General features: G+C 37.1%; 1 protein-coding gene across 5 annotated transcripts in view; it reads left to right on the top strand.

Annotated features, from left to right (window-relative positions):
* PHF3 (PHD finger protein 3) overlaps positions 1-12,201 on the top strand; it is a 78,400-nt gene that overhangs the window by 15,962 nt on the left and 50,237 nt on the right. The window contains exons 2-3 of one of the 5 annotated variants that reach the window (XM_074947906.1): positions 1,673-1,941; positions 11,204-11,365. The exons of 1 other annotated variant lie outside the window; for it this stretch is intronic. In XM_074947906.1, coding sequence (XP_074804007.1) covers positions 1,698-1,941; positions 11,204-11,365 — 406 coding nt within the window. In that variant the 5' untranslated portion in view covers positions 1,673-1,697. Of the gene's footprint in view, positions 1-1,672; positions 1,942-10,465; positions 10,622-11,203; positions 11,366-12,201 lie in introns of those variants that run through there. 3 more of the 5 variants (XM_074947908.1, XM_074947907.1, XM_074947911.1) reach the window with 3 other exon arrangements.

A 12,201-nucleotide genomic window follows, 5' to 3' on the forward strand; every position in this document is an offset into this window, starting at 1 on the left:
AGTACCTGGTTTGGCTGGTTTTTCTTATTCCCAGCTCTCTGGTCAGTAGTACATCCAGAGTGCTTTGTGTTTGTGCCTCTTTGTGTGCAGGTCCTCTGGGTTCTCCTTCCTCTGCTGAGGCACTATGAGATAACTGCCCAGATTTTCCCATATTGCAAAGAAAAAAGCAGGGATTGTGGTAGGTATGGACTCAGAGTAGATCGACAGTCATATTATGGGGGAAAAGCAGGTTTTTTGGACACATTCCACGTTGTATGTGTGTCAGATTAAAGTATTATGAACTTGTTACAAAAACATGGTTGAATTTGTTGTGGCGTTGATCCTTAACTGTGAATATGGCTAAGTACTGCAGTGTTGATCGTTCTAAAAGAAATGTTCAATGTGCTTAACTATTGCTGTAAGCAGGAGTAAGTACTGGGTTGAGCAGCTGCTTCCTGTCAAGGGTTGCTGGAATGGAGGGCTGGGAAAGAGCTAAGGCTCCAGATCCACACAGTCTTGTTCCCCTACCTTCATTAAAAAAAGTAATCTCTGATCCTGGCTATGAGGTGAAGAGAGGACAAGAGAGGATATGCATCTTCTTCCCTTTTCCAAAAGCCTCAACTACTTTCTAGCTGCCAAAACTTAGTCTCCGAAAACCTTATTGTGTGCCAACATGCCAACTTTCCGCTACCCAGGTATTGTTCATAGCAGCTTTCACTGTATCCCTGTCTACTTCTACAATGCAGTTATCTGTCTTTGGTCCAAAAACATGGAGCATACTGACAATATGAGGACAATATAAAAGTAAAATTATATTAACTGTTCATTTAAAATATTTAGTTAAATATTTACTCCACTTTTTTATTAATTACTAAATCTGCAACAGAATTTCCAATTTGTCATACAGAAGTATTTCAGAAACCAGGACAAGTCTTGTCACATAATATAGGTGCAGCTTACTAGTAGAGTACCCTGGGGCTTGCTTATACAACATAGCAACTTAAAGTTAATAACAAATAGTGAAATCAGTGACACAATTCTCATTTGACTTAAGTGGGGCCAGAATTTCAGCCGAAGAGCTTTTGTTTGTAGTATACTGTTGAATATAATAGGTGAAATATCTGAAGTAAGCTTTTTTTATATCTTAAAAATATGGCTATGTGTACACTTCCATGGTAGCTTTTTGCATGGACTAGAATGTAGTTCTTCTCCCTCTAGTTTTGGGCCCAATCTTGTTAGCTGCTGATCTCCCTCTAATCTGTTGTTTTCAGTGGGAATTGAGGATAATCAGATCTTTAGTTTTCAAGGTGAAGAGATGTTTCTTCAAGACAGTTGGCCCAGATTTGGTTGGTCTTGATTTTTTCCCTTATTTGATTGAGGTCCAGCTAGACTTTCTTAAAGAGAATGTTTCAATTCACTGTATGTGCATATAAATGCCAGTACTGTACTTCAGTGCTGATAGCCTACAATAACAATCTAGTCTGTATGTGCTGATGGAGGGGAAGAAAAAAGATAAATAAATTTTTAGGTTTCCAAGGAGTTCATTCTAAGCAATAAACAGAAATTTGTTACAATTCTAAAGTATCTTAAGCATTCTTTAGAAAACACAACCACCAAAACAGCTTGTTGGTTTTTTAGGTTATTCACAATTTGTAGCTTATTTTCTTATGGTATTTTTCTTATCTTTCTATAGGGCTGAAAGACACACAGGAGTCTTCATGGATATAGTTGATACATTTAACCATTTAATTCCTACTGAACACTTAGATGATGCCCTATTTCTAGGATCCAACCTGGAGAATGAAGTCTGTGAGGATTTTAGTACAAGTCAGAATCTCTTAGAGGATTCGCTGAAGAACATGCTCAGCGATAAGGATCCTATGCTAGGATCTGCAAGTGCCCAGTTCTGTTTGCCTGTTTTGGATAGCAATGATCCCAATTTCCAGATGCCTTGTTCAACAGGTAAATCTTACAATTTTTTAAGACTACAATTTAAAATACTTAGTGCCATCCCTTTTTGCTAATGTAGAAAATGATGAGTTGGGGTTTTTCCCCTTCGATTTTATGATTTAGGCCCCAGGCATTAAAACACAGGCTGTTCTTTATTTCATATGAAGGCATCTGTAATACTTATCTAGGAAGACTTGTATTTTTGGGGGGGGATGTCCAGTCTGGATTAGGGTTTTCTTAGGCTTGTCTTCAGTATGTGTAATTTTTTCCCCGACCAAAGTACTGATTAAGCTTTGCATAAGTACTATACCTAACCAGCAAAAGTAGCCAGCTGCCTTCAGAATTGCAACAATGCAGAGTTAGCAGTAGGAGTGCTTGAATGATGCAAACTGTTCCTGAGAGCTCTGAGATACTTTGATATTTCTAGGCTTTCTAGTACTCAGGTGATACCGGATCCCAAGGCATTCTGATTTGGTTGGTTTCAAACCAAACCATTGCCATCGCTAACAGTGTTCTTCGTAATAGAATATATTTAAATTTGAAACAGTTCATAGCAATGTTTAAAAGAGGAATACCATTGTTTAATGGTTATTGAAAGGTGTATTACAACGTTTTTGAAAGTTGTTAAAAGCCACTGGGCGAGTTTTTAATCTAATTTGCATTGATAGAATATTTACATTGAGTTCATTGTAAATCTGGCACACTAGTCATGCATCCTTATGATTAAAAGTTCAAAGATTTCATGGTTGGTTGATGTAGTACAAATACTCTCGAGATGGATAACATTACTGAAATTTCAGTAGTGCTTTGCAGTGTTTCAGCTATAGATATGATTTCTTTATATCAGCATTTTCAGCTGTTCAAGTACTTTAATCAGTTTTTTCCAAACCCCCCCCCCCCCAAAAAAAAAACAAAACAAAAACAAACAAACCCCAAAACATAAAACTAATTCCTCATCACAGTGAGGAAGAAAATTATGTTACTGCAGGACCTAGAATAGACTCTCATCTTAACTTAATTTTCTGTTTTATAGCTCCAGCTAACAGATCAAGGGAAGTAACAACAAGGGCATTTCTAGAAATGAACTGTGAAGCAAAAACTAAATATTTTGACCTTTACTGCGTCTTCATGATGATTAGACAGCCTTAGATAATATCTTCCCTCACATCCTTCTTTTTTCTCCAGTCCTCCACAGTCCCTCAACCTACAAAGCTAGCCCCCCCCCCCCCAAAAAAAAAAAATCCTCGCTGTTTTTCACATTAGACATATGAAATCCTCACTATCCTCCCTTTTTGCTCATGGACTTTGACAAAATTTGGATTATGTGAATAGTGACAATGCACAAGTCTGTTATCTGAGTTACTGTTCCATTTCCTCCAGATATTGCTGCGGATGCTGAATCTTATCCTAAGATATGTCAATATTGCACATCTTCTTGGGTACGCATGTTCTACATATAAATATGCATAACCATGTGTATATAAGTGTATACACTGTTTATACCTATCTTGTAAAGACTTGAAGAAACAGAAATGAAACATAGTCATAGAAAGATTAGAAATATGGCCAGACTTCATCAGAACTTCAGTATTCAAAATTCATTTCAGGATGGAGGGATGGGGGCTTCAATTCTTCTAATCAAAGTAGTAGTCCCTTCCTCTCTTCCGCCGCCGTGCCCCCCCCCCCCCCACGCACAAAGTTTTCTTATGCTCATGTTTCCATGTACTCCATAGCAAGCGGAACCTAAATTCTGCAGTAACATTCCTGGATTCTGTGGCACTGTAGTGGAAATTCTGTGACAGCTGTTTTTAGATTTATAAGTGGAGTTTTTAACGAATGAAATATGAAAATGAATACTACAATAAGGACAGAAGATCTTATTTATATTAAAATCAATTTATTTTGTGCTGTTCCTACACTTGTACTTCTCAGTATTTCAAATATTTTTGTTTTAACAACTTGTAGAAATTGTCAGGACAAAGCTGGAGGATTTGGCAGCTGCATGGAGAGGAGTTGGGGCTTTTGGCACAGTAGTTGGATGTTTTTGCTAAAATGATCAGCTATGGTAATTAACAATACTGATATTTAAACTGTCATATTTAAGTTTCAAGCTTACCATCCCACTGAAAAAAAAACTCAATTCACCCTTTTGACAGCTATTGTTTCAGGCTGTGGGCAGACTTGAATTGCATTGGTTTATACTCCGTTCACATTTTCATGGTTTTCTTTCAAACCCAAAGGCTAGAAACATACTGTTTTAAAAAAGAATAAATTAAACCTTAAATTTTGGGGTGCAGTTCTGTCATGCGGTGAGGAGTCAATGGGATAATGATATGCATCTGGTCTTGCTTTTTCTTCATCTGTCTCAAGGAAGGCTTACCATATTCCAAAGGTGATCTTGCACCAGCAGTTTCTATGCGTTGCAGTTGGGAACAACCATTATCATTTCCAAGCATTGTTTTTCTACCAGTCCTCATTCAATGAGTGTTCATGTAGCTGATGGCAGATTTGGTAGTCTGTGTGAGAGGCTATGCAGCTGTACTGTAACCTGGACTAGCTATTGGAGAAAGTAAAGTCAGGCAAGTTGACAGGTCTCAATGTGCTCTACACTATCAATCTCCTGGGGAACACTTTGAGTGCATAGTGGACCATCAGAAGAGTTCCCTTATCACATCTCAGAAACACTTGCATCTGGGAGTTCTATTCAAAATTAACATGGTCTCGTAATAGTGCCTGAGGAGAAATTAAAACAAAATTTAGGCCTTTTATTGAACAATTCCTCACACCCCTTTAGGTATCGGCACACCAGTGTCTTCTGCTGCTTGTTGTGATGGTGGTTTGTGTAGAACAATCTCTATGCTCCACTTCTGCCTCTTTCAGAACTTTCTGATCAGGCTTTGAAACTACCAGATACAGGATATTGGATCATATGTTGAGAATTCCTCTGAACTTTCAGAGGTCCATTAGAAATGATTACCTCATCATCTCTTCAAGAGAAAACTTATAGATATTCCAGCAATTTCTAACATTATTGAGAGATTCCAGTCTGAACTCCCATCCCATAGCTCAGTCTCCTTTGTAGTCATTCAAATGGAGAGTGAGCAGCGCACAATGGCTTATCTCAACCATCAAGACAGGAAAAAAGTGAAAGCCAAAACAGAGGCTAGAAAGATTTTCTACATTTGGGTCTGCGCCATATTGCCATATACACCTGCTGTAAGACCAACAGTCTTGCTGATTGGCTCAGCTACTATAAACTGGATGAGGGAAAATGAGAGCTAACCAAGCAAGTTTTTTGAGCAGATTGTATTGAGATGGTTCCTTCCACGTGTATGCCACTTCATAACTCAGTCTAACAGAAAGATAATTAAATTCTCCTTTTCGTATTGACAACCATAGGCATGAAGAAGACATCCTATTATTCTTTTGATTGCATCTCCATTAATATTACCAACTTTTCTCTTTACATCCAGTATAGCCAGAAACATCAGCGCTAACTTCAGTAATCCTGATCCAACTTTACTAAGCCAGTGCCCGTGCACATATCAGTATGTCTACCATGGATACTTCCAGTCTCTCAGGACCTCATTCACCAGGGCTTCTTGACTCACCCACATCTTAAGTGTCTAATGCTTACTTCGTGGAACCTGAATGGTCATGCTTCTTAAAACATAGTTACTCTTGAGCTGGTTGATTCCCTCCTGAAATTCAGAAAAACCTCCTCCCAAGCAAGATTTTAGGAACATGTGGAGGACCTGGTATTTATGGTACATGAAGAGGAAGACGAGAGAGAGACTACAAAAGATATTCAAGACTTCTTCTTAGATGATTTTTTTCATAAGGTCACTACTTGGAAAGTGAAAGAGTCTGTACTGAGTGCAGTACATCCAGCCCCTTCCCATTCTATCCAGCTGATTCATTCTCAATTCTAAAAGGAGGATCACTTCAAAGACTATTGAGTATAATGGAAACATAATCGAGTATTGTGGGCCCTTACTAAATCTTGTTTTGAACCACTGGATGAAATGTATTTATGGTTTCTGACTAAATTTTGCCTTTCTTATAAGCAACACATTGGCTAGATATTTTAGCGCTATTTGGCTGTTGCCATTAAAAGCAACCTTACTTTCATGTCCCACCCCAATACGGTGGTTCTGAGACTAGTTTGGTTCTTTAGAGAAATTGAGTCCGCCAGTTAACCAATCAGTTTTCTTTCCCTAAATTTTCTCATGTCTTGGCAAAACAAAAATGCTTTACGTGTTGTCAAAAATTTGGTTTGCAACAAGTAAATGATGGAGGAAATGTCTGCTGTATTGATTTTGATTTATATTACGTCTGAGACATAGAGGATTTTGATGCTTTGCTGCACGCGTTTCTATCTCTAGTTGACCATTGACCTATTTTCCAACTTTAATTGAACCTCCTTTTGAAGGTTTAGATGCTCTTTTTTTTTTTTTTTTTTTTTTTTTTTTTTTTTTTGGAGTACAACTTGGTGGGTGGAGAAACACGAAACATAGAAATTTCAGGACAGTTCCTTTGATGTGTGTATCATACATTCATGAAGCACTACAAAATTGACATTCTTCATTTGATGTTGCCTTGGCATATAATCTTTTGTTCTTCCTGTGGTTCTCTCATTTGAAGGCCTTCTGTTTTAAGAATAAAATATACAGTAATACATTCAGTTTCTTTGTACCATTTGGCTTAATAGTTCTACTTCTGACATTTTTAACTTTTTTACTTGAAATTGTTGGAGGATGTTCTTTATTGTTTGCTACTTCCAAACTTGACAGAACAGCAGATTACCATGACTGACAATTGTGAAGTCAGTTTCCATATTGTAGAACTGCCTTTTCTAAATGGGAATTCAGTGCTCCATCAAGTCCCATACTGGATTATTACTTTGGCTACTTCTGAATGTCTGGCTGTACAGTGATGATACTTTGATCCTTCTCTTCAGATTTTCTGGTCTGAGAGAGTAAGGAGATGGCAAATCTTTCATTTAATACTTTTTTGGGGTGAAGGAGAGGAACAAGTGTCCAACCCAATGTTTTGAGATCTAAATGGTTTGTTTCTTTTTTAGTTTTTTTTTCTTCCTCAGTTTTGGCAATATTGACTGGGGGATATTGTTAGACACACTCAATGAACAGTGCTACAGGGTATCGACAGGCAGATCCTCTTTGATCTAAACGAATATACTTTAAAACAGTGGAGGATAAATTAATAAAATATATGGAATTTGGATTGTTGGTGTAAATTATATAAGTAGTGACTTAATTTGAAGATCTGTGGAAAACTGATTTTTTTCCTCTGTCAATTAAAGAATAATCTTAATTCAGATCCTTGCATCTTGGTATTGCAGGAGAACATTCTAAGAAATGGAACACTAGTATGGGAAGATTCACCTTCATTTGCATAACTTCAAGTTAATGAAAGCTTTATTCACTTGAATATGAATGGTTCCCTGCTTTACACATCTTTCATCTAACTCTAAGGCTTGCACATGGTACAATAGTAGCTGCTTTCCCTATTAGATCCCCCACCTTCTATGTTGATGGCCTATTGCATCAAATCACAGTATACAACATGGTAGAAATGTTAATGTGCAGCTGCTTGTGCAGCATTTATAGCATATGTTGAAGTCAAACTTGGAGCCACTTAGGTATGTTTTTGCTCCTGCTGTTACCATGAGTTAACAGAGATGGAGGCAGCAGACAAGAACAGTATAAAGCAGCAATAATGGTGTTTTGTTCCTAATAATCAGCCAACTCCCCCCCCCCATCCCCCCAAAAACAAAAAAATCAAACTGAGATAAGAAAAAGTCAAATGTGCTATGGAGAGCTGCAGCCTTAGGAAAACTGGCTTGGAACTACAGTTTGGACTTACCTTGTCTCATGTGTCAAAAGGTAAACCATCTCCATTTAGTCAAGGGTATGTCTTCACTCTTGGTGGGCAGTGATCGATCTAGCGGGGATCGATTTATCGCGTCTAGTCTAGACACAATAAATCAACCCCCGAGCGCTCTCCTGTCGACTCCTGTACTCCAGTGCTGCGAGAGGCACAGGCAGAGTTGACGGGGGAGCGGCAGCAGTCGACTCACCGTGGTGAAGACATCACGGTAAGTCGATCAAAGTACGTTGAGTTCAGCTACATTATTCACGTAGCTGAAGTTGCATAACTTAGATCCACCCCCCCCTCCTCCCCCCCAGTGTAGACCAGGGCTAAGTAATTTTTTGTATATAATGGACAATGGAGGAGAGAATTATTTTACTGAAAATATAAACCAGTGAAGATATGTACATTTTATAGTTGAATTCAGAGTTTTGAATGTAATTCCGTCCCCCAGGATACTGTGGAAGTCTTGATTTTTGAAATATTCCATTAATTAATAATAGCTGTAATTTTTTACTTTTGTAGAAATTGATTTTTTAAAAGTTGTAAGTAAAAATAAATAGTTACATCTGTATGATGCAAATAACCACTAATATGAGACATTAATACACTACTGTTGTAATTTTAAAAATTCTTAAAATACTTTGGATTACTGAGATTTAAAACATTAAATTTATTGCCAGTATTACATCTTTCTGTATGTTCTATTTTACATCTTACTCAGATTTTTTTCCCCTTGTCTTTCCTTTTTGTTCAAATTACCCATCCCTGTATAACCCACTTGTCTTTCAGACACGGGGAAAAAACTTTTTTTTTTTAGTGTTATATTCTCTTCAGTGATTTTCATTTTCTTCCTTTTGCTTGCTGATTTTCTGTTGTTAATCTCTCCATCTTTAGTTCTTCTCTTGCCTTGCTTAGTATCAGTTTGTGTCTGTACTGTAGCCTTTCGTTTCTTTGTATATTTCCAAAGTTTATTTCTGTTACTTGTTGCTATCTTTGCCCTTTTCTCAGGTCTGTCCGTCCTTCCTTCCTTCCTTCCAATATGCATTTCTACTCTTCCACTTTTTCTCATCACTTTCCCAGCAGGAGTCTATGTTGAATGCTCCTCATCAAGTCTCAGTTAAAATACTTGCATTGCAGCTCAAGTGGCTTTTGAAATTAACAAGGTTCTATGGTGCTGATTCCCCTATAAGATGGAAATTGCAGCACAGAGTCTGTGTTAAGAGGTTTTAGTTCTTATGCTACAACTGGGGATCTCTACTATCTCTCAGCAGCAGCTGAAAATTTCCCCTTGCCTGTATTCAGAGTAGCAGCCGTGTTAGTCTGTATCCGCAAAAAGAAAAGGAGTACTTGTGGCACCTTAGAGACTAACAAATTTATTTGAGCATAAGCTTTTGTGACCTACAGCTCACTTCATCAGATGCATGTAGTAATAAGAGGGGCATTAAGTCTGTGAAAATGATGCATCCTGAGCACAAGTATCAGGAAACCTGGGATCTTAATGCAAGCTCTGAGAAGCACTCCAAAAGTATGTTTCAGAAGTTATTTGACTAAGCAGTTCTCATTCATCGTCTCATCTGGGGAAGGAAATGTAATTCCACGTGGGGGTGAGAGAGAATACTTTACATATAAGATTAATATGAAAGTGATTGGGTACATTATTATAAACCAAGTGCAGAAGTATTTGAATAACATTCATTAAAATGAGCAGGATGTGACTACCATTATCAGTCTTGTGGCATACATAAGCATATAAAAAAGCTTGACTGAACAGAGTCAAAATATTGTTGGGTCTGTGAATTTACAGTTGAAAGCTGACACTGATTTGCAAAAAGACATGTCTTCGAGCAATCTTAGGCATACAATGCAATGTCAAAAGATTGTCAGAATACAAACTGAATAAAAGCCGATAGAAGTAAATTACTGTTGGTTCTAGTAACTATTAATGCTAGCTTCCTGCTTGATTATCCATTGTCCAGAATTAAGTTCCAATAGCAAATTCAAGTGTAAATCTTCTCAAGGGTCACATTTATTCTTTGCACTGTACCAGGGTTAATCTGTGTAATCAGGCTGTATAAAAACTGTCAGATATTTAGCTAAAACATTAATTTTTCTCCCTTCATGGTCGAAAAGTCGAGGGTGGGGAACCTCCTGCTGTTAAAGCTTGTTTATTGACCATTGTTTGGTTAGCTGTATCAGTATCTTGCAGTTTATCCCTTTTACATTTGGAGTATCTTAAGAGAATACTCAACACTGAACAACTTTTGCAGACTTCATTAACAGTGTTTTTCTTGAGAATATTGCAAAAACATAGAGTTGAAAAAAGACAGTTGATACTTTCTGATGGGACAGTCTAAAAATTTTAATGGTTGTTTAAGTCCCTGTAACAACTGCTTTCTCTGATTTTCAAGACAAATATATTGTGTTACGTCACAGTTTCAAATAACCATTTTTAACCATTTATCAGAAATTTTTTAAGATCCTATTTGTCATATAAATTAGTTTGCCTTGAAATACTTCTCTATAGCTTTCTACTGTTCAGGCAGTTGTATCAGTTGTCTGGAGTCTGTGCTGTATTTGTCAAACCCTACTACTTGTTCTGCAAAATCACTTGGATTGATCTCACAGATTTCGCATCCCACAGGGACCAGGATTCATTAATCACACATAGGATCTTGGGATAGGAGAGGCTACCATTGCAGAACCATACTTAGAGAAAGTGAGGAGAGTGGCTGGTACAGTGGCTTGACTGCCTCTTAGGAAACCTATATTCAGGAGCAACCTCTGGGATCCTTCTCAGGTTAGTGGAGGCTAGGAATGTGACAGACTATGTTCTCAGTCTCTGGCTGGAAGACTAGTGCATGCTGTGCTCAGTGCTCTTCCTAGTGGCATTAGCGATTCTCAGATGCAGATACATGTGATTGGGAATTTAAAATTTAAAAACTGTCACCCTAGAACAACAATGTGGCTTAAACTTTCTGCATTTTTGGATCAGCTCTTTCTACTGTTCTCCTTTCTTTCACTTAGGTGGGAATGGACAGCAAGGGACAGCTGATTCTGTAAGGGTTGGGTACCTTCCCATTTTTTTTTAAAAAATAAAATAAAATAAAATGAGTCCTCTGAAAGTGGCATGACTCTTTGACAAGGACCTCCTCAGAGATTATAAGCTTTGGGTTATAGCTTTTTCTACACTGAAACTGCCTCATATGAGAATTTTCTATCTTGTGTCCTCATTTTCCATTTTTGTTTGTTCTCACATGCCCCCTCCCCCCCTTTTTTTTTAAAATCTGGCCTTCCCCCTTTTCTGGCCCCCACCCTTCCCAACCTCTTATAACTAGATACTTTTAAGTTTTAGGCTCTTTTTTGTTTTTATTTTTTTCAGTTATTGGTCTTGATGATATTATGGATGAAGAAGGAGTTAAAGAAAGTGGTAACGATACCATTGATGAAGATGACGTAATTTTACCCAACAGGAATTTAAGGGACCAATTGGATGACACTTCAGTCAAGTCACCAAGAAAATCACCACGTTTAATGGCACAAGGTGATCATTCAAATAATGCAAAGATTTGCATATCTGGGGACATTTGGAGGTTTTACAACTTTTTTTCTCTATTTTAAACTTTAGGTCAATGTTGTTAATCACTTGGTTATATGAAGTATAATATAAATATCTTGAAATTATTTTTCATCAGAGCAGTTTAACATCATTAATGTTATAAACATGTAATGATTTTGGAAAAATGGACCTATTGCTAAAGGTTCCAAATAACTCTGTTTTGGGGCATAATTTTAGTGAAGGAAGTGATGGTGCCATTAATCTGACTCACATAAAGAGGTCAGAAAGATGTGACCTATGGCCCAGGTAAAGAGGTAAGATACTAATTATTGGAGCCATTTTATATACTCAAACAGCATTGAAGTAAACCACTTACTTCAAAATTGGAATTTTTTAGGCATTCTGACCAATATCGTGTTCTCTGTGTGTGTATAGTGCAGTATTCTGTTAAAACTTAGAATTTCTGGAAGTATATTATTTCATGTAAGTATTATCTGTGGGAGGGTGATGGAGATAAGAAAATACATCAAAGTTGAAGCACTATAGATTGAACTGCATTTTAAAACTACTTATGAGATTTGGAAATGCCTGATTTATAATATACACAAAGTAATTTTCACAATTTTCTTTAAATATAAAAATTTGATTTGAAATTCAGTAAGTTCTTATTTTCAATGTTTTGGCTGTTTGCTTTTGTAGATTTTAAGTAAGGTTGATATCTTAATAATAGTTTGGTCTTGTATAAAAGTCATTCATCCAAAGATCTCAACATGCTTTACAGATGATTAATTTCTACAGTATAAGAGTTCATATCAAATATG

Source organism: Natator depressus, chromosome 3 (assembly GCF_965152275.1).
Source record: "Natator depressus isolate rNatDep1 chromosome 3, rNatDep2.hap1, whole genome shotgun sequence".
NCBI classification, from domain to species: Eukaryota; Metazoa; Chordata; order Testudines; family Cheloniidae; genus Natator; species Natator depressus.